Source organism: Hemitrygon akajei, chromosome 5, assembly GCF_048418815.1.
Source record: "Hemitrygon akajei chromosome 5, sHemAka1.3, whole genome shotgun sequence".
NCBI lineage: Eukaryota > Metazoa > Chordata > Chondrichthyes > Myliobatiformes > Dasyatidae > Hemitrygon > Hemitrygon akajei.
In genome coordinates this window covers 75,306,543-75,332,577 of record NC_133128.1, presented here as the reverse complement: position 1 = coordinate 75,332,577, position 26,035 = coordinate 75,306,543, and the positions used below count along the sequence as shown (strand labels likewise).

General features: G+C 39.1%; 1 protein-coding gene across 1 annotated transcript in view; it reads left to right on the top strand.

The window, feature by feature from the left end:
* The window catches only part of gemin8 (gem (nuclear organelle) associated protein 8), a 39,543-nt gene extending 24,961 nt beyond the window's left edge, over positions 1-14,582 (top strand). The window contains exon 3 of the mRNA XM_073045814.1: positions 13,630-14,582. Within this exon, the coding sequence (XP_072901915.1) occupies positions 13,630-13,886 (257 nt within the window). The 3' untranslated portion in view covers positions 13,887-14,582. The remainder of the gene's footprint in view (positions 1-13,629) is intronic.
* Positions 14,583-26,035: the final 11,453 nt, after the last annotated feature.

Below are 26,035 nucleotides of genomic sequence, written 5' to 3'. Positions count from 1 at the left end.
ACCATTATCTTCTACATTCTTAAGATTTCATTCTCCTACTAAATTGGATACATGGATAGCAAATAGCAAGCTCAAAGCTGACTACATAGTTTTGGTTACACAGCAAACAATGCAACTTTTATACTCCAATAAACCTCTCCCGTCCCATTGATGATGCAAAGATCATTGCAGAGGCTCAGCAATCTCCTTCCACGCTTCCCACAGTAGCCAGGGGTATATCTCATCCAGTCCCTGTGACGTAACCAAATTAATGCTTTCCAAAAGCTGCAGCACATCCTTTTTCTTAATGTCTATATGCTCAAGCTTTTCAGTCTGCTGTGAGTCATCCCTATAACCGCCAAAGTCCTTTTCCATAGTGAATACTGAAGTAAAGTATTTATTAAATACCTCCAGTTCCATACACACTGTTACATTTGATTGGTCCTATTCTCTCACGTCTTATCCACTTGCTCTTCACATACTTGTAGAATGCCTTGGGGGGTTTCCTTAATTCCACTAGCCTTATAATTTTCTAGATTTCTATCATTACCTAGTTTTTTGAACCTTTCATAAGCTTTTCTTCTTGACTAAATTTTCAACAACCTTTATACATCATGATTCCTGTACCCTACCATCCTTTCCCTGTCTCATTGGAGCGTACCTATGCAGAACACCACGCAAGTATCCCCTGAACATTTTCCATATTTCTGCTGTACATTACCGAGTACATCTGCTCTCAATTTATACTTCAAAGTTCCTGCCTGATAGCTTCATATTTCCCTTACTCCAGTTAAACATTTTCCTAATTTGTCTGCTCCTACCCCTCTCCAATGCAATGGTAAAGGAGATAGAATTGTGATCACTATCTCCAAAATGCTCTCTCACTGAGAGACCTGACACCTGGACACCTGACCAGGTTCATTTCCCAATACCGGATCAAGTACAGCCTCTCCTCTTGTAGGCTTATCTACGTGTTGTGTCAGGAAACCCTTCTGAACACAGCTAACAAACTCCACCCCATCTAAACCTCTTGCCAATCAATCTTGGGGAAATTAAAATCTCCCATCTCGACAACCCTGTTGTTATTGCACCATTTCAGAATCTGTCTCCCTATCTGCTCATCGAAGTCCCTGTGACAGTAGAGTTATTGACCCCTTCCTGTTCCTAACTTCCACCCACAGAGACTCCATAGACAATCCCTTGATGTCTTCCTCCTTTTCTGCAGCCATGACACTATCTGATCAGCAGTGCCATGCCACCACCTCTTTTGCCCCCTTCCCTGTCCTTTCTGTAACATCTAAAGCCTGGCACTCTAGCCATTCCTGCCCCTGAGCCATCCAATTCTCTGTAATGGTCACAATATTATAGCTCCACGTACTGATCAATGCTCTAAGTTCTTCTGCTTTGTTCATGATGTCCCTTTCATTAAAGTAGACACATCTTAAACCATCACTCTGAGCACATCCCTTCTCTATCACCTGCCTATCTTTCTTCTCACACTGCCTACAAACTTTCTCTATGAGCCAGTCACCCCTTCCTCCGTCGCTTTAGTTCAGTTCCTATCTCCCAGCGATTCTAGTTTAAACTCTTCCCCACTAACCTTAACAAACCTCCTTGCCAGGATGTTGGTTCTGCTCGGATTCAAGTGCAACCCATCCTTGTTGTACAGGTCACACCAGTCCCAAAAGAGGTCCCAATGATCCAGAAATCTGAATCCCTGCCCCCGCTTCAAACTCTCAGCCACGTATTTATCCTCTACCTCACTCTATTCTTGTACCCACTGTTGCGTGGCACAGGCAGTAATCCCAAGATTACTAACCTTGTGGTCCTGCTTCTCAGCTTCTTTCCTAACTCCCTGTAGTCTGTTTTCAGGACCTCTTCCCTTTTCCTACCTATGTCGTTGGTACCAATATGTACTACGACCTCTGGCTGTTCACCTTCCTGCTTCAGGATATCGTGGATGCGATCAGAAACCTCCCGGACCCTGGCAGCTGGGAGGCAAACTACCATTCATGCTTCTTTCCTGCATCATTTCCTGTCTGATCCCTTAACTATAGGGTCCCCTATCATTGCTGCCATCCTCTCCATTTCCCTATCCTTCTGAGCCACAGGGTCAGACTCTGGACCAGAGGCGCAGCCACTGTTGCTTCCCCCAGGTAAGTCATTTCTCCTCCCTCTCCCCCCAACAGTACTCAAACAGGAATACTTATTGTTAAGGGGGACAACCACAGGGGTACTCTCAAGTATCTGATTCTTGCTCTTCCGTCTCCTAGCTGTTACCCACTTATCTGTCTCCTGAGGCCCTGGAGCGACTACTTGCTTATAGCTCCTCTCTGTCACCTCCTCACTTTCACTGACCAGACGAAGGTCATTGAGCTGCATCTCCATTTCTCTAACCCAGTGCCTAAGGGTTGCTGCTTGATGCATCTGGAGGCTAGGAGTCTCCCGGACATCCCACATGTGACACCCAATACAGAACACTGGCCTCGCAGATATACTTCCTATTCCTATTCTTCACAAGTAACTTACCTCGCTTCGACCCGTTATTGCCGAAGCCCCACTGAGCCAAAGCCCTGCTATTCCGACTCCGACTCCCTCTACTCCTATGTCTTCTCTTTAGAGCTGTTTTCTTTTTAACACTTCCCGCCAGTCTAACTCGCTGACGTCCACGCAACTGCGCAGTTGTGCCTTAATCCAGCAATTCAGTTTATTTTCTCTTATCAAGCTTTAAATTTTCATAGAAAATTGCTACTGCTGATATTTCTAAGGGTGGGGTTTGGTTGGGTGTTAAATGGAAATAAGAGGGGCTGAGGAAGGGAAATGATGTGGGAATAGTTGGAGTGAAAATGTGAAATGCACAAAAATAATTAGAATTGAAAATATGGAGATGCAAGAGACTGAAGATGGTGCAAATCTGAAGCACCACACAAAGGAACTGGAGAAACTCAGCAGGTCACGCAGCATCAATGGAGGGAAACGACCAGTCAACATTTCTTGTTGAGACACTTCATCAGGACCATTTCATCAAAGTTAGACGATGAAAAGTTTCCGTTCTTTTGATTTGTGCTCTAGTTTTAATCACATTGAGAACATGAAAAATGAAAGTGGGTTGTTCTTTGGATATAATTTCTTTAATCTGAGTTATTGGCCAAAACAAAACTTTACTGAGGTGTAAAGCCTGCTCGATATAATTTTACCACACAAGAAGGCAGCACCTTTCAACTTATCACAATGCATTAGTAACTTTACATTCTGCAGTACAGTTTCCTCTCTATGGGTGTCACCAGAGATTATTTAAAGAAAACCAATGCATGAACAGCGTTGAACTTCTATTCCACAATGGGTCCAGAAAGAACAAGAAGAATCTTTACTTCCTCAGTCCTTGATCACCAGTTAATCACTTAATAATCTCAATGCACTCAGTACCTCATATTCCATCTGGGTAGGTGCCAACCAGATGGCATGAACATTGATTTCTCTAACTTCTGGTAGCCACTCCCCTCTGTTTTCCACACCCCCACCCTTACCAACTTTTGGGTTTACCCCTCCTCCACCATTCTCATCCCTTCTCCAACCCCCCACCCTCATGGTCTGCCCATCACCTCCCTCTGGTTCCCCATCTCCTTCCATATATTCCTCCTTCAACCCTTTACTTCTACCACCTATTACCTTCCAGTTTTCCCATCATTCCCCTCACCCACACACCCATCTTCTTCCTCGCCTGGTCTCACCTATCACCTGCCAGCTTTTTTTCTCCCTCTGAACACTTCTTATTCAGACTTCTGCCTTCTTCCTTTCTAGTTTTAAGGAAGGGTCTTGGCCCAAAACATTGACTGTTTATTTCCCTCCCTCCATTGATGCTGTCTAACCTGCTGAGTTCCTTCCATGTTTTGTGTGTGTTGCTCATAACCCCAGTAAGTCTGAGTGACAAAGTTGGAGGCTTCAAGGGTAAAGTATCAAAATTATGTAGCTTATTGTAAAATAGCTCTTTTCTAACATCTGTTAACATTTTTGCTTAACTGGCCATCTGGTTTACATTAAACTGAAGAAAGTTGCTGTTTTTTTTAATAGTGCTTCAATCTAAAAATGCGTGGACATATGGCAACAAACAATATGGTTGGTGAATAAACTTCAACATTGACCAGCCTTACTATAAATTAATCTTCAAGATTACAGGTTGCTAAATTCTGTCATTCTAATTGGATTGAAATCATTCACTATTTAAAGTAAAAATGCATCATGCAGAAAACTGCATTCCCAAAAGAATGTTGGTGGAGGTGAAGCGGGAAAGTGTATTAGGAACTAAGATTGATAAATGTCTCTCTTCCATCCATCAGAAATATTTATCAGGAGCATTGCATAGGCATGACCCTTAGCTTTGTCAATAATCCCTCCCATCTGTCCAACAATCTGTTTGACCACCTACCATCAGGCAGGAGGTATTAAGGCACAAACTGTTATGATGGGAAACAGCTTCTTCACCCAGGCTGTAAGTCCACTGAACTCTCTGCCAGCACCCAGGTCTCATCACATACGAAGTGCCAATAGCATTATACTGCTTACTTTTTAACGTGTCATAAATACACATTATTTGTTAATTTATTTGTGGTAATATTACTGTATGTGTTTGTATGAGTTATATGTACTGTGTTCTGCACCTTGGTCTGGAGGAATGTTGATTCATTTGGTGATATACATGTGTGGAGTTGAATGACAATAAATTGAACGGTTTATACAAATGACAAATCTCAACTCATTCATTTCTGTATTGATTAATGTTATAGTACAATAGATTGTTTTAGCATGTCATATCTCTGAAATAGTTGGAAATAATTAACAAGAATTGTGTGCTACATAGTTGTGTGAAGTTAGGAAGTAGAAAGTAATTATTATAATGTTCCAGATACTCTGATTTCCCCTAACCATTATTCTGTTTGTTTATCTGAACAAACAAGTTACCCTTTTGGCATGATCCTAGTGCAGATTTTATACTTGGTTAATAACAGTTAGTAATACAAAGAAACAATGCTGTGATTGCTTTCCGGTTTGGGATAATTAAATCCCAACTTGGGGTAATTATGGAGTTCAGTCTTCATTTCACCAACCCGGTATTAATTATGCACAAACTTGTGTTGTCATTTCCCATCTCTCTCTCTCTCTACAGATAATAATTCAGGATCTGATATTCTCTACTATGTTGTTTATTATTGCTGCTCTTTCAACAGGTGAATGATGTCACATTTCTTTTAGTTTTTAACCTATAAATCTCTGAGTTCTCAAAGACATTAGTCCTTTAAGACAATATGATTTCATCCATTATGGGTACTTTTTCCTCTTATCACCCTAATCCACAAGCTTCGTTAAATGTTACTGTGACTGTTTGACTGTGAAAGTGTCACAATCAACTGTACATCTACAGTGAAGCTCGCTGGTTTGAGGCCTGTCTTCCTCTTCATTCTATAAGTCAGGCATGCAAAGATCGTTTGGAATATTCCAACTTTGTCCAGCTAAAAGCTATTGCCTCTCTGTATATTAGAAGAGTCAGGATCAACTTACTACCTACCACCCTATGAGCCTCCACATCCAACACATCATTCTCCATAACTTCCACCATCTCCAAAGGAATCATACCACCAAACATTATCACCCCACTTTTCTGCAGGGACCATTCCCTCCACAATTCCCTTGTCCATTAGTCCCTCCCCACTAATCTGCAAGCGTTGTAAGTGCTACACCTGCCGTAAACCACCTCCCTCATCTCGATTCAAGGCCCCATACAGTCCTTCCAGGTGAGGCAACTCTTCATCTGCAAATCCACTTGTGTTGTCTATTGTGTCCAGTGCTCCTCTACTTTGGTGAGACACATTGTAATTAGGAGACCATTTCGTCAAGTAGTTCCCGACGGTCGAACATTTTAATTACAATTCCTATTCTCGTTCCAACATGTCAGTCCAAGGCCGCCTTTTGTGCCACGATGAGGCCACCTTCAGCGTGGAAGGGCAACACCTTATATTCTGTTTCAGAAGCTTCCAACCTGACAACATGAATATTGATTTCTCCTTCAGGTAAAAAATAAATTCTCTCCCTGCCCACTCTGGCCCCTTACCTGCCTATCTCCTCTCCTTAGGTCCCTTCCTCCTATGGTCAACTCTCCTCTCCTATCATATTCTTCCTCTTCAGCCCTTTACCTTTCCTACCCACCTGGCTTCATCTGTCACCTCCCAGCCATCCTCCTTTCCCTCCCCTACCTTTTTATTCTGTTGTCTTCAGCCTTCGTCTCCAGTCCTGAAGAAGAGTCTCGACCCGAAATGTCGACTGTTTGTTCATTTCCATCGATACTGTCTGACCTGCTGAGTTCCTCCAGCATTTTGTGTGTGTTGCTTTGGATTTCCAGCACCTGCAGATTTTCTCGTGTTTATAATTTTCTCTTTAGTCATCTATACCTTGTAAGGTCAAAATACACAGAAGAATAATTGAGCATGAAACAATATATACATCCTAACAAAATGCAGAAGTATTACCTGGGTTGATATATAAAGAGGGAATCAGTGTTGTGAATTGGAGCCTAAGAATCCATATATGGGGTCAAACCTCTGCACGGATTCCAGCTCTAACAAAGTTCCTTGTTGTCAACAGAGTAACACTGATGGCTATTGCTGAATTAAAGGCAGCTCTTCAAATTGAACTAATGACCAAATTGAGGCTGATTATTTTATTTGGGAAATTTGCAGTCGGTAAACAAAAAAAATATATCAGCACACGTGGCTGCTTTCAAATCCAGGTTTTAAAAGAAAGGACATGTAGGTGGTGAGAGTTGATGTCTAGTGGGTGCCAAGTTCTAAAAGAAAGTCTTTTGTTTCCTGGCAGTAATGTCCTCCTTATTTGGACAGAACTGTTGGAACATGCATTTTGTGCTGATAATATTAACAGGCTTGATCTGCATTTTGAAGCAGTTAACTTTTGTAGTTAAAATGACATGGGTTAATGACTATCATTATTGTTAATTTCAGAAACAAGCCCAGTAACTTCACCCTCTCCTGGGGGTGTAATTGTCTGATACATTTTTTAAGGTGACAGTGCTAGCAGTGGGAAGTGAGCTCTTCCCAAATTACAGGCAAAGATTGTAAAAAAAAAAGTTGTAGGTCAGATGTAGCAAGCTAAAATGCAGTGGAAAACACACTCTCTATTCCATTACTGTTTATAACTGGAACAGCAGAAGAATGTGACGCAAATTGTGATTAAAATTAATGAAAAAGTCCAGATGAAATGGACATGGATGGACTCTCCAGCGGCTCCTAGCAACTCAAGTGAAGATGACAGTGATGAAGCAAGATATGCTCCAATAAAGACCCAGGGATTGAAGACATGCAGGACTGAAGATAAAACCATTGCTAATCAAGGTATTGACCCCTCTGGTGAAAGATCCATCAACTATTGCCCAACCACTCAAAAATCTGCTTAAGGCAGTAAGTGCTCAGATGACCCTGTGACTCTAAATGAAGAACAAATTTTAAGCTTGAAAGGTGACATTATGTGCTACGCCTGAATTAAGATTCCCCGATGCAGGTAGACCATATGCCCTGTATGTCAATGATGGAGGTCTTAACTCGAACATGGAGACAACCAGCATCCTGTTGGTTATTGCTCTGACAAAGATCTGATTTTGTACACTGATGGCTCCTCAGTGGTTAAGAGAGGTATTTGAATGACTCATGGAGCATCTGCACAGTAGGAGGAACTAGAAGCTTTAATTGAAGCCTGTGAGTTGGCGAAAGGAAGATCAACTAATATTTACACCGATTCTTGGTATACTTTTGGAGTTATCCATGATTTTGGAAACTTATGGAGATAATACGGCTGTAGGAACCCCAATCAAGAATAGCCAACTAGTACAGGAACTCATGGATGTTATACAGTTGTCATCAGAAGTTGTATTAAAAGGTAAAAGCCACTCCAAATTGACTGTAATGGAAAGCTGTGGAAATGCATTCACGGATTGTGGAGTACACAGCACAGGAAGAATTAAAAGAAGTACCAAGAACATAATGCAGTGAACCCAACAACTGGAAGTATGGAAATGAAGTTAAACTCTGCATCACAGACAACCAACAAGATTCTTGAGAATCGTGAGTTCACTGTTCTAACTGTCAAAAGTGGTTCTAAATGGAGAATGGTGAGAAGTGGAGTACAGAGATGTAATAGTTATAGATTAGTAGCTCCAACTATGTTGCTTCCTTATCTGGCACAGCAGGTACACTTCCTCTGACACATTGGAGTGCAAAAGATGATCGACAGATTCTCCCTATGGTGTAGAATCCGAAGTTCAGGGCACAGGATCAACACATGTTTGAAAGATGACAAAACAAATCCTCAAGCAGCAGTAAAGCTGCTGCAATTAAATGCTTCTGCCCACCTGGTCCATTTTTACACTTGCAAGAATCACATGAATTTCCTGATGTTGTTAAGTGCCTCTGCCTGTTGGGTATCTCAGTATATACCACACACTGCAAACTATTCACCAATGCTGGGCATTCCGGCAGATCAGGAACAAACGTGCCTTTTTTATTAAACATTCCAGCAATGGCCATGTTGATATTATGCCTATGATTCAATATTCTTAAGAGAGACGCAAATATATGATGATCATGCCCCCTACGTACCATCTGGATTATTTATGTAAATTTAATCAGCATGATTTAAGGAATCATATAGTATCTGACCTATTCAATAGTTCCATTTAATATCAGAAAAACGTATACAATATACATCTTGAAGTTCTTGTTCTTCACAGACATCTACAAAAACAGAAGAGTGCCCTAAAGAATGAGTTACAGTAAAAACTTAGATCCCCAAAACTTCCCCCACACACAAGCAGCAGGAAAGCAATGACCCTCCCCCTCCTACTTCACAAAAAAAAAGGCATTAGCGCCCTCCACCCACCAAGCAAGCAATAGCAAAGCCTCCAAGAAAGATTATGATCTTCAGTACAACAAAACTAATCGTTCACCTGACAGTTTGACATACCATAGGCTGTCTGTCTGTGTCCCCAATAAAGGGACAGAGAGGTGTCTCTTTTCACAGTGAGGGGAACATAAATGATTTGCATGTTTGTCACGCTGCTTTTTATTGAGTACTCTGACCAACACCAACAAGAGAGAGTAAGTGCGTGATTCGCTGCGTACAGAGCCACGACAGCTGATTCGCTGTTCCTGATGTTCTGCTTTCTCTTGTGTTGCTTCAGTCAGCGGCACCAAATTAGAAATGGCTCGTTCCCAAGGCCGTGAAGCCCCAGAACCCTGAAGGCGCACTGATCTCCCCAGCCGTGTCCTTGGGATTTTGAAAAGCACAGGTTGTGAGCCCCTGGGAGTGGGTTCCACCACCGCAAAGAACCGAAGTCTGAGTGTAACTGCGGGTTAGGGTCTTGGACAGAACCCGATCCACCCTGAAAAGGAAAAAGAGTGACATCAAAGATAGAAATTAAGCTATTTTTGTTGATGAGCTTGAAGGAGTCGCTTTTAAGTGCCATTGTACTCCACCCTCATTATTTATGCCTTATCCTGAGATATCTGTAAATCTGCATCTAATATTCATGTCAAAGCTATTAAATCTTTCCATATGTTGACTATAAAAGCTACCTTTTGATTAAGTTCTGAAGATACCATTCCAGTAGGGGATGGTTCATACAATTATATTTACAGCTAAAATACATCAGTCTGATAGATGGGATTTCTTTGATTGGATTCATTTAAGTCTTTGAAGCAGGAATTACTTATTATTATGAATCGTATTATTCATACTAATACGCCTTATCATAATTTACATCTTTTTACTTGGTTAAGGGTGATCATTAATAGAATAGTTCAAGTTTACGTAAGTGTGCCTACTAATCTGCCTAACCAGGGCATAATCCTATAAGTACTTTAAAGAATATGTACCTTTCACATATCATATCATTTTAATTATTTTATATTTAACATAGTTACCATAAGTTTTACTGCTTCTAAATTTTCAGATGTTAATGATTCTAAATGGGTGGTTGTTGGATCTGACTGTTAAGTGGTATTTTCTTTGCAGTCCAACAATTAATTGTTTGCAGTTCAGTGTGTCCCTTTAGTGGTCATATTTGGATGATTCTGGAAAACTCTGGAAGCTTCTCTGGTGCTGGATTATTTGAATAGTGACTTTCTGATTTGCTGACCCTTATCTGCAAATCTGAATAGAATGTTTCTTATCTATGTGTATAAAAAGAGCTGACAAAAAGGCAGCACATCTTTTTCTTTGTCTCTCCTTTCTGCTAGAGCCTCTATCACTGTCTGTTTTCAAATTTCTTTGTTCTATTAACATTTAATAAAACAATCATGAAGCGACAAATTTGTGCCTCTTTCCTGACTTCTGTAAAAATGTTGGATTAAAAACCTTAGAATCCAACAATTGATTAGCTTCATCCATGCAAATTTGCCTTTGAGGCCTAGATGTGCCATCTGTTTACTTCTATCCACTTGCTTCGAATGTTCCCGTATTGTGAACTACAATGTAGGAATATGTGAGATCCTTTCCACATCAGTAGAAGAGCGTTGAATATTTGGGTCATGGCGCCACAATGTGGGAGAGGATTTTGGCAGCATACATGATTAGGTAGGATTGGGGTAGGAAATTTAACAGAAGTGATGTCAATAGGTTGGAACTGATAAGGAGTCATGAAATGCTGAGTTCTGAGGAGTCTAGTTCAGCCCAAGGCAGTGAATCACTGGTAATCTTCTGGAAATTATGATGGGTAATGAAGATGGTGGCTTCAGTCTTTCCACTGTTTAATTAGGAACAAATTATTACTCTTGTAAAGCTTCAGTTTCTTGTCTGGTGATTGCCATTGTAATCAGGATATTTTGGTTAGTGTGGAACTCCATATACCCCCACTAAAATATCATTAATTCCACCAGTTGCTGTTAATTATAGCATTGCACTTTTACTTTTAGATAAATGTTGTATATGTGATCATTACACATGGAAAATTTGATTTGATGGTATAACTATTAATTGGGTGTTCTAAATCTGTCTTGTTAGTACTGTGTATACAAAATGAAAATAATGACATTTCGGAGTTAACAAATTCACATTGTTATGTCAGCTGGTTTAAATCAAGTCTTACAGCTTGCATTCTAATGTGGTGCCAATGGCTGTGTCAGTGGCAAAATGGAAGTGATTGCTGCAACACTGATTTGAAGGGAATGGTTAAAATTTGCACACACATTCACTGGATTGAAGCTTTGTTCTCAACCCCCCCCCCCCTCCCCATGAGTTAATATTGGTAAATTTCTTGTTTGTAGTGGTTGCCAATGACAACCCCAAGTTAAACTTTCTAAAATCTCTAGTCTTATAGGTATTACTTAGTGGAAAACATTGAAAATTACAGTCACTTTTTCAACAAAGCTGGGTTGTTGAAATGGTCAGTCATTAATATATTTCTGGCATGCTGGCACATTTTCATTCCATTACAGCCACTAGGGTGACTGTAACAAAGTGAGTAAGATTATTTGTTTATAAAAAACAGCACAGGGCAGTGAAATTAATGATTAGGACACTGTCTCTATGTTGAATGTGCTTTAGAACATACCAAAATGAAAGGATCTGTGTAGGTGCTGTTTATCTAATCCTTTCAAACTTATTTATTAACTGACGCTACGTCCACACTAAAATGGCGTTTTCGTCCTCCGAAACCAGAGCTTTTCAGAAATGCTTTCCGGGGTAGGTATTTTTGAAAACGCTGTTCAGGCAGATCAGTGTGGACGGGGTAACCAGAGAAATCTGAAAACGCTGTCAGACGACAGCGCGCTATTTCATTGTTTTCTTGAATGCAACCTAACAATTTCAGAACAGACGGCAACGAGACTGAAGCCAGAAGAGTTAGAAATGTACTCACCAAATACTTTGACCCATAACTTACTGAATAAATAAGAATACTCACTTTGCCCTGTTTTCTGTCCTTGCTGGTATGAAGGTGGTTTACTTATTTATGCATGTACTTCTCTGTCAATAGATGTGTAACAGCCTAATGTAACATTGTATGGAAATACAAGATAACACTGATGCAGACATTAAAACATTTATACATTTAACAAGGTGCTTTATTAATGCAACAGAGTTAGTCAGTTTTTCAATGTTCTTCGGCAGCCGGGTCAATCTGTCCGTGAACTCCCTGTCGGTTGCCTCTGTATGCTCCAGTATTTGATTTTTTTTTTACTTTTAACTTCTCCTGCGCGAGAGCCAACAGCTGTCCGTCGTTTTAAGTTTTTCTAGTCTGTAACTGCACAAACGCACACTTTTACGGTGAGATTCGACTCCCAACATGTTGCTTGTTTCAGTAGATGTGTCCTGCGCATGGCCAGTAACAGGAGATTCGCCGAAATCTCCGTTTAATGTGGATAGAGATATTTTCAAAAACGTATAGTGTGGATGCCTATCGTTTTTACGTGAAACCAGCGTTTTCAAAATTATCCAATCTAGTGTGGATGTGGCCTGATATACCTGGCATTGCTCGGGTTATTATGCCAGCAATCATATTGGTTGCATTTATATTCATGCAGATGGATTTTTTAACATTCTTGTAAATGAAATAAAGTTAACCTAAAAGTATGATTCCATGAATAGAAATAATTAGGTGTTTAAAATTATGTTCTTTAACTAGAGTTACAATGGAAACATGCACATTGAAAGTAAATGCAAATACTAAAAGTGAATGTAATAGTTCAAGTAGGTAGGTACAGAGTACAATGTTTAAGTTCACTTGACTTCAATGTTGAAGTGTCTCAGATGATGCAGTATTTTTTCGTGTAAAAACGTGTCAGTTAATTTTTTATCTCCCCAAGCAACCAACATATAGATGACCGTGAGAAAAGCATTACATTTTGACATTAAAGTCAACAACTTGTGCCTTGTATGTGTTCAAAGCAAAATGTACTGGTTCTGTAATTCTAATTCATTTGAAATCATTTAGTGTTTAAAGTAAAAATGCATCATGCAGATAACTCCATTCACAAAAGATTGTGGAAGTGAAGGGAGAAAGTAGATTAGAAACTAAGAATTATTCAAATGATAAATCTAAACTTCATTTCTGCATTGTTTGACGTTATAGTACAGTAAATTGTCATAGCATGTAGTATCTCTGAAATGCTCGGAAATGATCAGATAATGAGTTGAACTTCAATTTATGAATATTTTACCTCATGTATAAAAATGCATAGAAGCTTCTCATCTCCAAGATATAAATCTTTTTCTTTTTAAGTTTTTTTTTTGAGAAAATAAAATCTCATAAATGTTAGTAGGCTTACAGAATAGTTTGGAACATTGGAGGCTTTATCTTGCAACTTCTATTTTCTGTCATTGCAATTGAGTGAAATTACATAGAATGAACAGCACAGAAATATTTGGCCTAACTGGTCCACAGAAGAACCCTAGCTGTAACAGAGATAACTTCCCTATTGTACAACCAATAGGCCAATACAGTTGCTTCCAAACTTCAGATGTGAGCTTTTTGACACGAGTTCATTTTGATAAACATCCTCACTGTTGTTTTCTTTTTGTCACTGAAGATGGAAATCAGCATTTATGTTTATGCTTCATAATACTCACACAAGCCCTTCTTTACATCCACAGAGCGACAACAGCAGTTTGATGCCGAACAGCATATGACCTACGTTTTGGCTGACCAGGATTTTCACAACGCTTCAGGAAGAACTATCCAGCCACCAGCAGAAAGGCCTGGTGTAAGGAGAATGGTTGAGATGAAAAGATTATATGGAGATGGTGCTGCTAAAATACAAGGAATGGAAACTGCAATGCAACTTTCATTTGACAGACAGTGTGATAAAAAGCAGCCAAAGTATTGGCCTGTAATTCCTCTTAAGTTTTGATTGCATATTCTTATAAAAACTTACTGATTCTATGGATCTGTGACAGATATTTCTACATTGAATTTTTAGCAGTTTTTTCTTTATAATACTCATTTATGACTTAATAAACATTGTATCTTTTATTATTACCAAGTAGGAGATGCTTTTCTATGAAAGCCTCAAATTCTGCTCTAACCTAGTGGTATGTTCAAAGTCAGAAGGTCAGCATCCAAAAGAACATTATTGTCCACTCATTTATTTTATCAGGCTTGTAAAATTTAGCTTTTTTTCTAATCTTGGCTCACATCCCTACATTATTGCTTGAGATATAATCCTTGCATCCTTTCTACAGTTTTCAATACTTTACAAACCATTTAATTGAAGTTTGATGCAGTCAAAAGAGAAGGTAAAATATGGGCTAAGTGTTGGGAAGAGCTGGAGCAAAATCACTTAAAGATTGTTTCATGAAAGGTGTCATTAAAAGAACAAGGAATAGAGATGCAGGGCGCAAAAAGGGACATGAGGGAAGTGCATTTCACCAAGGCTACATTGACATATAAATATAAGAATAAAATGAAGTTGATTTATGTTTGTATGAAGAGCTTCTGGAACCTGGCAATAATAAAAGAACTACCTTTACATTGGTGCAGCAGCAACATTTTGGATGAATTACTGTTGTAGGATATGCATGAGGAAAATAAAACATTTGGAATCAAACATTGGAAGAATTTAGTGATGACAAAAATAGAGATTAAAAACAGCATTCAGCTAGATTGTGATAGTAGACAATTTTAACTTTCAACATATTGACTGGGACTCATACTGTAAAAGGGCTGGTTGGGAATGAGTTTGTCAAATGTGTTCAGGGAAGTTTCCTTAATCAGTACATGGAAGTCCCAATGAGAGAGTGTGATACTAGATCTATTAGGGAGTGAGACAGGGCAGGTGACAGAAGTTTGTGTAGGGAAACGCTTTGCATTTAGTAATCATAATGCCATTAGTTTCAAAGTATTTATAGAAAAGCATGGGTCTGGTCCTCACCTTGAGATTCTAAATTGGAGAAAGGCCAGGTTTGATGGTATCAAATAGGATCTAGCAAGTGTGGATTGGTATACGTGCAAAATGCTGGAGGAACTCAGCAAGTCGGCAGCATCTATGGAAATGAGTAAACAAGATTAGTAATCTATGTTTGGAGTCAAAAGAAATGGGGGAGATTTTAAACTGATTATTTGTCATCTATTTACTCTGGAGACAAACAGAGAAAATTCAATGGGTAGGTCATGGACCCTATACAGATTACAGAGGAGGAAACATTTTTTGCCTTGAGAAAAATTGAGGGGAGGCGGGATAAACTCCAGGGCCTGACAAGGTGTTCTCTCGGACCCTGTGAGAGACTAGTACAGAAATTGCAGGGGTCCTAGCAGAAATCTTCAAACCACCCTTGGCCATGGGTGAGGTGCCAGAGGATTAGAGGATAGCTAATATTGTTAAATTGTTTTATAGGCCGGAAAGCCTGACATCAGTAGTGGGGAAGTAATTTGAAGATATTCTATGGGGCTGGAAATACAAGTATTTGGATAGACACGGACTGATTTAGGGATTGTCAACATGGCTTTGTGCATACTAAGTTGTGGCTAACCAATCTTACCGAGATTTTTCGAGGAAGTTTAGAATCGGATTTAATATCACCGGCATGGGTTGTGAAGTTTGTTAACTTTATGGCAGCGATACAATGGAACACATGATAAATAAATATTGAGGAGGGGGAGAAAACTGAGTTACATTAAGTGTGTGTGTGTGTGTATATATAGTCTATTAAGTTAAAATAAGTGATGCAAAATAACAAAGAAGTACTGAGGTAGTGTTTGTTGGTTCAAAGACAATTTACAAATCAGATGGCAGAGGGGAAGAAGCTGTTCCTGAATCGCTGAGTGTGCGCCTTCAGTCTTCTATACCTCCTTCCCAACAGTAACAATGTGAAGAGGGCATGTCCTGGGTTGTGGGGATCCTTAATGATGGCTGCCATCTTCTTAAGGTATCGCTCCTTGAAGATGTCTTGGATACTACGGAGGCTGATACCCATGATAGAGCTGACTAATTTTACATGTTTCTGCAACTTATTTCGATCTTGTGCAGAGGCCCCCCCCCCCCCATATTAGATGGTGACGCAGCCTGTCAGAATGCTGTCCATGGTACATTTGTAGAAGTTTTCAGGTGTTTTAATTGCCAAACTAAATCTCAAGCTCCTAATGAAATATAGCCACTGTCTTGCTTTTTTTTTATAGCTACATTGTGTCCAGGTTAGGTCCTCAGAGATATTGACACCCAGGAACATGAAATTGCTTACTCTTTCCACTTCTGATCCCTCTGTGAGGACTGGTTTGTGTTCCCGTGTCTTACCCTTCCTGAGGTCCACAATCAGCTCTTTTTCTCATTGATGTTGAGAGCAAGGTTGTTGCTGCAACACCACTCAACTAACAGGTATATCTCACCTTGTACACCCTTTTTGTCACCATCTGAAATTCTGCCAACAATAGTTGTATCATCAGCAAATTTATAGATGCTGTTTGAGCTACGCCTGGCCACACAGTCATGGGTGTAAAGACTAGAGAGCAGTGGACTAAGCATACATCCCTGTGGAGTGCCAGTGTTATTTGTCAGCAAGGTGGAAATGTTACAGTGCCTATAAAAAGTATTCACCCCCCCCCCCCCCCGGAAGTTTTCATGTTTCATTGTTTTACAACATTGAATCACAGTGGATTTAATATGGCTTTTTTTGACACTGATCAATAGAAAAAGACTCTTTCATGTCAAAGTGAAAACAGATCTAAATTAATTACAAATATAAAACAGAAAATAATTGATTGCATAAGTGTTCACCCCCTTCAAGTCAGTATTTAGTAGATTCATCTTTGCAAGCAATTACAACCTTGAGTGTGGATAGGTCTCTTACAGCCTTGCACATCTAGACAATGCAATTTTTCTCTATTTTTTACAGAACTCACCAGTCTCTGTCAGATTGCATAGGGATCATGAGTGAACAGTGCTTTTCAAGTCCAGCCACAAATTCTCAAATGGAGTGAGGTCTAGACTCTGATTTGGCCGTTCCAGGACAACAACTTTGTTGCTTTTAAGCCATTCCTGTGTAGCTTTGGCTTTATGTGTGGGACCATTGTCATGCTGGAAAATCTTTTCCCAAGTCACAGTTCTCTTGCAGAGTGCATCACATTCTCATCTAGGATTTCCCTGTATTTTGCTGCATTCATTTACTCTCTACTTCACAAGTTTTCCAGGGCCTGCTGCAGTGAAGCATCCCCACAGCATGATGCAGCCACCACCATGCTTCATGGTAGAGATGGCGTGTTGTGATGTACGGTATTTGGCTTATGCCAAACATGGCATTGAATCTGATTGCCAAAAAGCCCAATTTTGGTTTCATCAGACCATAGAACCTTCTTCCAGCTGACTTCAGAATCTCCCACGTACCTTCTGGCAAACTCTAGCCAAGAATTCATGAGGCTTTTTTTCAACAATGGTGTTCTCTTTGCCACTCTCCCATAAAGCTGAGACTGGTGAAGTGCCTGGGCAACAGATGTTGTATGTGCAGACTCTCCCATCTTGGCCACTGAAACTTGTAACTCCTCCAAAATTATCATAGCTTTCTTGGAAAAGTTACCAGGAAAATTGATGAAGGCAAGGAGTGGATGTTGTCTACATGGATGTTAGCAAGGCATCTGACAAGGTCCTGCGTGGGAGTTTGGTCAGGAAGGTTTAGTTGCTTGGCATTCAAGATGAGGTAGTACATTGGATTCATGAAGAAGCTACAGAGTGGTAGTAGATGGTTGCCTCTCTGACTGGAGGCCTGTGACCAGTGGTGTGCGCAGGGATCAGTGCTGGGTCCATTGTTTGTCATCTTATATCAATGATCTGGATGTTAATGTGGCAAACTGGATGAGCAGATTTGTGGATGACACCAAGATTGGGAGTGTAGAAAATAGAAGAGTGAGGAGGAGATTTGATAGAAGTATACAAAATTTTGATGGGTATAGATAGGGTAAATGCAAGCAGGCTTTTTTCACCTGTGGTTGGGTAGGACTACAACTATAGGTCATGGGTTAAGGGTAAAAGGTGAAATGTTTAAGGGGAACATGAGTGGGAACTTCTTCACTTGGGCTGGTGAGAGTGAGGAGCAAACTTCCTATGCAAGTGGTGGATGCAGAGTCAATTTCAACATTTAAGAGAACTTTGGATGGGTACGTAAATGAGGGTGTTATGGAGGGTGATGGTCCTTTTGCAGGTCAATGAGACAAAGCAGCTTATTGGTTTGGAACAGACTAGATGGGCTGTAGTGTCTGTCAGAATCAGGTTTATTATCACCAGCATGTGATGTGAAATTTGTAAATTCTAGCAGAGAAAATAATAAGTAAACAAGTAAAGCAATTATGCATATTGAATAGATTTTTTAAAAACGTGCAAAAACAGAAATACTGTATATTTTTTTAAAAAGTGAAGTAGTGTCCAAAGATTCATTGTCCATTTAGGAATCAGATGGCAGAGGGGAAGAAGCTGTTCCTGAATCACTGAGTGTGTGCCTTCAGGCTTCTGTACCTCCTACCTGATGGTAACAGTGAGAAAAGGGCATGCTCTGGGTGCTGGAGCTCCTTAATAATGGACACTGCCTTTCTGGGACACCGTTCCCTGAAGATGTCCTGGGTATTTCGTAGACTAGTATCCAAGATGGAGCTGACTAGATTTACAACCTTATGCAGCTTCTTTCGGTCCTGTGCAGTAGCCCTTCCATGCCAGACAGTGATGTAGCCTGTCAGAATGCTCTCCACAGTACAACTATAGAGTTTGTTTGTTGATATGCCAAATCTCAAGAATTCCTAATAAAGTATAGCTGCTGTCTTGCCTTCTTTATAACTACATTGATATGTTGGGACTAGGTTAGATCCTCAGAGATTTTGACACCCAGGAACTTGAAGCTGCTCACTCTCTCCACTTCTGATCCCTCTGTGAGGATTGGTATGTGTTCCTTCATCTTACCCTTCCTGAAATCCACAATCAGCTCTTTCGTCTTACTGACGTTGAGTGCCAGGTTGTTGCTGCGGCACCACTCCACTAATTGGCATATCTCACACCTGTACGCCCTCTCGTCACCACCTGACATTCTATCAACAATGGTTGTATCATCAGCAAATTTATAGATGGTATTTGAGCTACACCTAGCCACACAGTCATGTGTATATAGAGTGTAGAGCAGTGGGCTAAGCACACACCCCTGAGGTGCACAAGTGTTGATCATCAGCGAGGAGGATATGTTACCACCAATCTGCATAGATTGTGGTCTTCTGGTGAGGAAGTTGAGGATCCAATTTCACAGGGAGGCACAGAGGCCCTGGTTCTGCAACTTCGCAATCAGGATGGTATTAAATGCTGAGCTATAGTCAATGAACAACATACTGACATAGATGTTTGTGTTGTCCAGGTGGTCTAAAACTGTGTGGAGAGCCATTGAGATTGCATCTGCCATTGACCTATTGTGGCAATAGGCAAATTGCAATGGGTCCAGGTCCTTGCTGAGGCAGGAGTTCAGTCTAGTCATGACCAACCTGTCAAAATATTTCATCACTGTTGATGTGAGTGCTACCAGGCGATAGTCATCAAGGCAGCCCACATTATTCTTCTTAGGTACTGGTATAATTGTTGCCTTTTTGAAGCAAGTGGGAACTTCCGCCCATAGCAATGAAAGGTTGAAAATGTCCTTGAATACTCCGGTTAGTTGATTGGCACAGATTTTCAGAGCCTTACCAGGTACTCCATTGGGACCTTCTGCCTTGCGAGTGTTCACTTTCTTTAAAGACAGTTTAACATTGTCCTCTGAGATGGAGATCACAGGTTACCAGGTGCAGCAAGGATCTTCACAGCTGTAGTTGTGTTCTCCCTTTCAAAGCGTGCATAGAAGGTGCTGAGTTCATCTGGTAGTGAAACATCGCTGCCATTTATGTTACTGGGTTTTGCTTTGTAGCAAGTAATGTCTTGCAGACCCTGTTAGAGTTACCGTGCATCCGATGTCGACTCCAGCCTCGTTCAAAATTGTCTCTTCGCCCTTGAACACTGGCAATAAACACTGGGTGATGACAACATGAAAGTTGTATTATAAATAATGTAATTTTCAGTGGCCAACAAGTAAAAAATGTATTTTGCTTAGCTATTACAAATTCCTGTGTTTACAGAGGACATTGAGAGAAAGTATGTTCACCTAGTGGCAAGCTAAGAAAAAGTCAATGAAATATTAACTGGGAATATTTGCACGTTTTCAGATGAACACTGCTGTAAACAGACTTTCTTATAACTTTTGTGCCGGGAATGTTGTTGAAGAAAAGCAAGGGAAAACAGCTGTTTTTTTAAAAAATACTGTATCAGAAAAGAACACTGGCCTGCTATCCTGCATTGTGACGCAAGTGATCTAAGGATTTAAATGTACATAAGTGGCCACTGACTAGCAGCATTCTGCAAATTTTGAAGACGCAGCTTGAAAGATGAATGGGCATGCACTCCTAAGCAGATAGTTTCATTGCCATGGAAACGTTTGGGCACAGTTTATTCTATATTGGATTGCTGTGCAAAGAAATCTCTTCACAGATTACTTGAAGAATAAAATTGACTATAACATTTTGTATTAGTCCAGGGGGTAGATTACCTTAATGTCAACAATGCTTCTCAATTCTTGGCTTCATAGAGAACTTTTCACTTAATCTCTTAATTGTTTGGTATAGCTGAAATTACCTGGAAGGAATCGTCACGCCTGAAGTTCAATAACTTGAAGATGGAACTGAATACTGAAAGTGTTCAGCAGTTTCTTTAATTGCAACTCTGCAATTAGAAGACATGAGGGAGAATATTTATTCATTGCACTTTCTGCAAATAGAAAACCTTAAGACATCTGCAACATTTTTAACGTACAAGATCACTTGCAATGGGAAACTATGCTTACATACATTCACAAAATAAACTAGTAGCATGTACTTCGTTGTTACTGCAAAGAATTATTAACTAATTCCCGCAGCAATGCTTAAGCAGCATTTCCACATACTAATATTTCCTGCAATGATTTAGCCTTGGTTAAAAATATCGAAGAATTAATTAGCTGAAGTGATCAAAATTCTGGATTTTATTTGAAAGGTAATGCTTTAAACATGCAGTATGTTTTATCATGGATCAATCTATGTATTAAAATACAGGTTTGTGTGAGTAATTTGAGTAATTGTAACACCATTAAAAAGCTTCTCAAATAGTCAATGAATGAGAAAGTTCAAAATAAATTATTCTTGTGTGTTTACAAGGTAATTTTCTGTGGGGTGGGGGCAGTCTGGCTCAAGTGACCTATCAAACTGTATAATGCATGTTCCTAAGGTTAATCTCCTCCATCATAATCAGGGATATAATGAGTATTATAATTACCAGCAATTGTTTCAAATTTAAAACCAGCATTATGGGAAATAAAGAACAAATGCCAATTATATATTAGTCCACACTTAAAATAATGCTGTATTTTTAAAAAAGTTTTGCTCATATTTAAAGCCTGTATGCTTTGAATTACTTTCTCTAATGGCAGACCAGGGACAGAAAAAAAAATCCATAATGATGACCCTTAGCAAACTAAATGTGACTTAATGAGATGAAGATCCTTCTGAATCAGGTGAACTATTAATCAAAAGTGTATGATTAGATTTCTGTATCAAAGTTGAGCTGTAGTAATTTCACTTTGTAATCTGGAAAATGGAACTGCCCTTATAATGGTTAATTTATACGTATCAGCTAGGACAGGGAAAACCCAAAAAAACAAAGGAACAAATAACTTAAAACTCAATAAAGGATAGGCTTTGTTTTCGTATGTCAATGACAGATAACTTGGAAATTTACAACAGTAAAACTAAAAATGGAAAATACACATCAGATTGGGCAAGAATACAAAAACTTGTTTTGATTCGTAAAATGTGTACTCTGGTCTTGCTGATAGATCTAGTGTATTTTCTGTCATGTTAATTGTAGTGCAATGCAGAATAAAATTGAATCTTGGTCAAAATGAATGCTGTACAATGAACATTTTAACAGCATGAGACTCTTGCCTTCTAACAGACAAGTCTAATGCACCCTTCCAGAATTAGAAGTAGAATGAGTTCCAAAAGCATCAGATCCCAAACTAAAATAAGAATGACAGTCGAAGATGTTGGAAACAGGAAATAGAGCTAACATTTCAGGCTATGACCTTCATTGTGTGTTAGGAACAAGCACCATTAAATTTTCAGAAAAAGAGGAAGGGTGAAGAGAACAAAGTTAATGTCTGTGATGGGGTGGAAACAAAAAAAAAATTGAAGGTCACAGTTAGTGTGGATACCAGGGGATACAGAAGACCTAAGATGCTGGAATATGAAGAACTCAGTAAATGTTACCCCTACCAAGCAGCATCAGGAGGGAGAAATATTGACTGCCCATTTCTATCATCACTACATCGGTCAGGTAGCATGTACAGTGTATTGATTCCTTCTGTGGAGGGATGACAAAAAAATGTAAATTTTATAAGTTGTAACTGGAGTTGGCCAGTAGTGGCACAATCTGGTAAGGGGTTCTCTGAAATGATCTGATTCCTTGGTGAATTCTAAGGGCTATAATGTGCCTAAATGGGGCATATTCATTGATAATACAAAATATGTTTTTGAAAATATTGTTCCAAGTAATTTTGATCCTTTTACAGGATACTTGTTGGTAAAATAGTTGATATATCCATTCCACCATAAAATTTAACACAATTGAAATACATGTACATTATGCAAATTTGAATGCAATGTTCAAAGTGCCCAGTTCATTTTCCACTAAATAATTTAATTTTCCAGCTGCATCACTTGTTCCTACACTAATCTTTAAATTAGGATATTGAACTGTTAAAAATACATATCTTGGTTCTGTGTATTTTAGAGGATGAGTGTAAAAGAGGACTTCTTAAAACAAGTGGTATTCAAATACAGTATAATAGTAGCTGACAGATCAGAAGCTTGTCTATTGTGACCTTCCCACAACAGAAGTGTTCATATAACCATGGAGTTCTTGAAGAGTCAGATGTCTTAAGCCTTTTTGCTACTATATTTTAATTTTAGTTTTATATTTTTATACTGCCTTCTGTTTTTAATTCTTGTTGGCAATGTGAATTTTTAAATTTTCTTTTTAAGATGTTCTGATGGTTTAGTTTTCTTTTGATGGTTAGTTTCTCGCTGAATCTAAATTAGATATATGGGTCTGCTGATTCACAAGAAAACCAACTGCACTTGACGTCGCTAATGGATTTCAGCTGAACAGAGGTTGAATAGCAATGAAGATATGAAAAGGGAGGTTTCATGAAGAAAACTTGTAAAAAATGTCCACAGTATCGAAGTGTATTTTGTTGTCAAATCCATCAGATTTCTGAAATTACAATGAATCCATGTACACTACCACACTGTTTTGGCTCTCTTTTTGCACTAAATTTAACTTTTAATATACATTTCTTATTGTATTGTATAGTTATTATTTATTGCAATGTACTGCTGCTACAAAACAACAAATTTCATGATATATAAGACTGTAAGACACAGGAGCAGAATTAGGCCAATTGGCCTATTGAGTCTGTTGCACCATTCAATCATGGCTGTTCCTTTTTTCACCTCCTCAACCCCATTTCCTGGCCTTTTCCCCATAACCTTTGATGGCATGTCCAATCAAAAACCTATCCATCTCTCCCTCAACCACACCCAACGACCTGGCCTCCACAGCTGCATGTGGCAATAAATTCCACAAATACACCACCCTCTGGCTAAAGAAATTTCTCCGCATCTCTGTTTTATATGGACACCCTTCTATCCTGAGGCTGTGCCCTTTTGTCCTAGACTCCTCCACTATGGGAAACATATTTTCCACATCTCTCTGTCTAGGCCTTTTAACATTCAAAAGGTTTCAATGAGATCCTCCCTTATCCTTCTAAATTCCAGCGAGTACAGACCCAGATCATCAAATGTTTCTCGTATGATAACCCTTTCATTCCCAGAATCATCACGAGAAACATTAAATCTAACTTTGATTCTGATTCAGGTTATGGATGAAAGTTAGTTTGAAGCAGTAGAAATATGATATATGAAAGGAGGAATGCCAGCAAAACTAATAGTCCACTCAAATCATGAACATTGTATTAACCAGTCATTAATTGATATCCCACCTGCTGATTATCCCAGGTTGTACATCATCAACTCTTATCTTTACTCTTTTGCCAGACCATTCACTCGTCATTTAGCTCTTCATTAGCACACATATTGATTATTATATAGCTATAGTAGTACAAGAGCAACCCACATCACACAAATAACATCATCCACTTGGTTTATACATTGCTGCACATAATAATACCAAATGCAATCCATTGCCAAGCCATGTACTGATTGTTCACTGGATTGTCTATGTCACAGGTATGCTATGAACTATTTTCACACACCCTGTCATATCTGCTTGCCAAAGATTTTGGAGAGCTAAAATCTATCTCCTATTCAAATTGGAGCTTGAAAAGAAGATGGTAGTGTTTAAAGTTTCAGTTATAATACTGTCTTGTGTACTTAAGATGGACTGCATTGTCTTTGTGTTGAGGCACACTTTGTAATCCTGCAAACCAAAATACGCAAAATCAGTAACGACCTGAAACCTGGTCTCCCTGATTAAGTTTCATACCTAATGATCCACTCACCAAATGAATTGAAGTAATCATTTCCTTATCATTTTGATTTAGTATAAGAGTTATATTTTCCAGAATTTAAATAATCCAGCTCATCTTTTATCCAGCCAGTTCTTGAGCTTCAGAACACTATTGAGTCAGAGTTACTGATAGTTATTTCTGTCCTGCTCTGTGTTGCCATAGAAACCAAAGCTGTATGAGAACTAAAGCTAACATCAATATCCATAGCCTGCACAAATCAATCATGGCGTTCTTATGAAGGAAACTATGTTCCTCTTTTGCATTTAGTTTCCTTGTGACATTCAAGATTCTGTTCTTTTAATGCTGTGATTATAATTTTAGCACGAGTTAAAATGTTGGTCATAACTATGGAACTGCTTGAAGATTACCCTATTGCTTCAACCAAGGATATTTTTCTCTGATTGAACTGACTATTTCAAAATTTGTTCTGTAGACAACAACAGGTGAGCTAAGAATGAAAATGATAGACATGTCAACTTTATAGCAGTGGTAGGAAAGAAATTGGAATCTATGCTTTCAAAGAAAGCAATAGGAAAGTATCTAGAGATGGAAAGCATACCTATAAATACTGAGCATAGATTCCAAAAGCAATATTGTTGCTTAACTAATCTGACAGAATTCTTTGAAGGCTTTACATTTACTTTTGTTAAGAGTAATGTAGCAGATGTCATATGTTTGGAACCTACAAAGATATCTAAACCATCTCTTTTGAGCAATCAGGGTAAGAAAACAACTGAGCAGTTGGGAAATAGACTAAGAAGTAGAAAGCAGAGGGGTTTTTTTAAAAAAGGGCAGCTTTTCAGTTTGGAAGAAAGAAGAAAGTATTGTTTCCGTGCTGGGGATGATTTTATTTATAGCTTTCATTAAAGATCTGGACAGGAATAAGTAATGTAATATGAAATTTGCAAATGATACCAAGGTAAAGATTGTTTTCCCATTGAAGAGGGATGCAATATTCCCATTGAAGAGGGATGCAATATATTAGAAAGCCCACTCCATTTACTGGAGAGTAAATAGCAAATGAATATGAAGTGAAACAACTTTGACAGGGAAATTAAATACTTTCCATATCTCAGAAGAAGCTGCAGAAGAACTGCGGAGCAAAGGATTTAGATATCCAAGTGGTAAAAAATTAAATCAGCATTAGACATCACCAGAGGATTTAGAAGTACTGATACAGGACTAGGATCTATTTCCAGCATTTAGAGTTCAGAAGCAACAATGTTATGATTGGTGCACAAGACTTTGGTCAGGCTCATCTGTTCTACCATGGCTCTGTTGAAATTAATTATGCTTTAGGTGAACCAGATCATTCTCTCCAATTTGAAATCTTCAGCAGTTCATTACAATGCTGTTAAGCAGGCCCCTCTGTTCAAAAATGGTGTGCCACTTT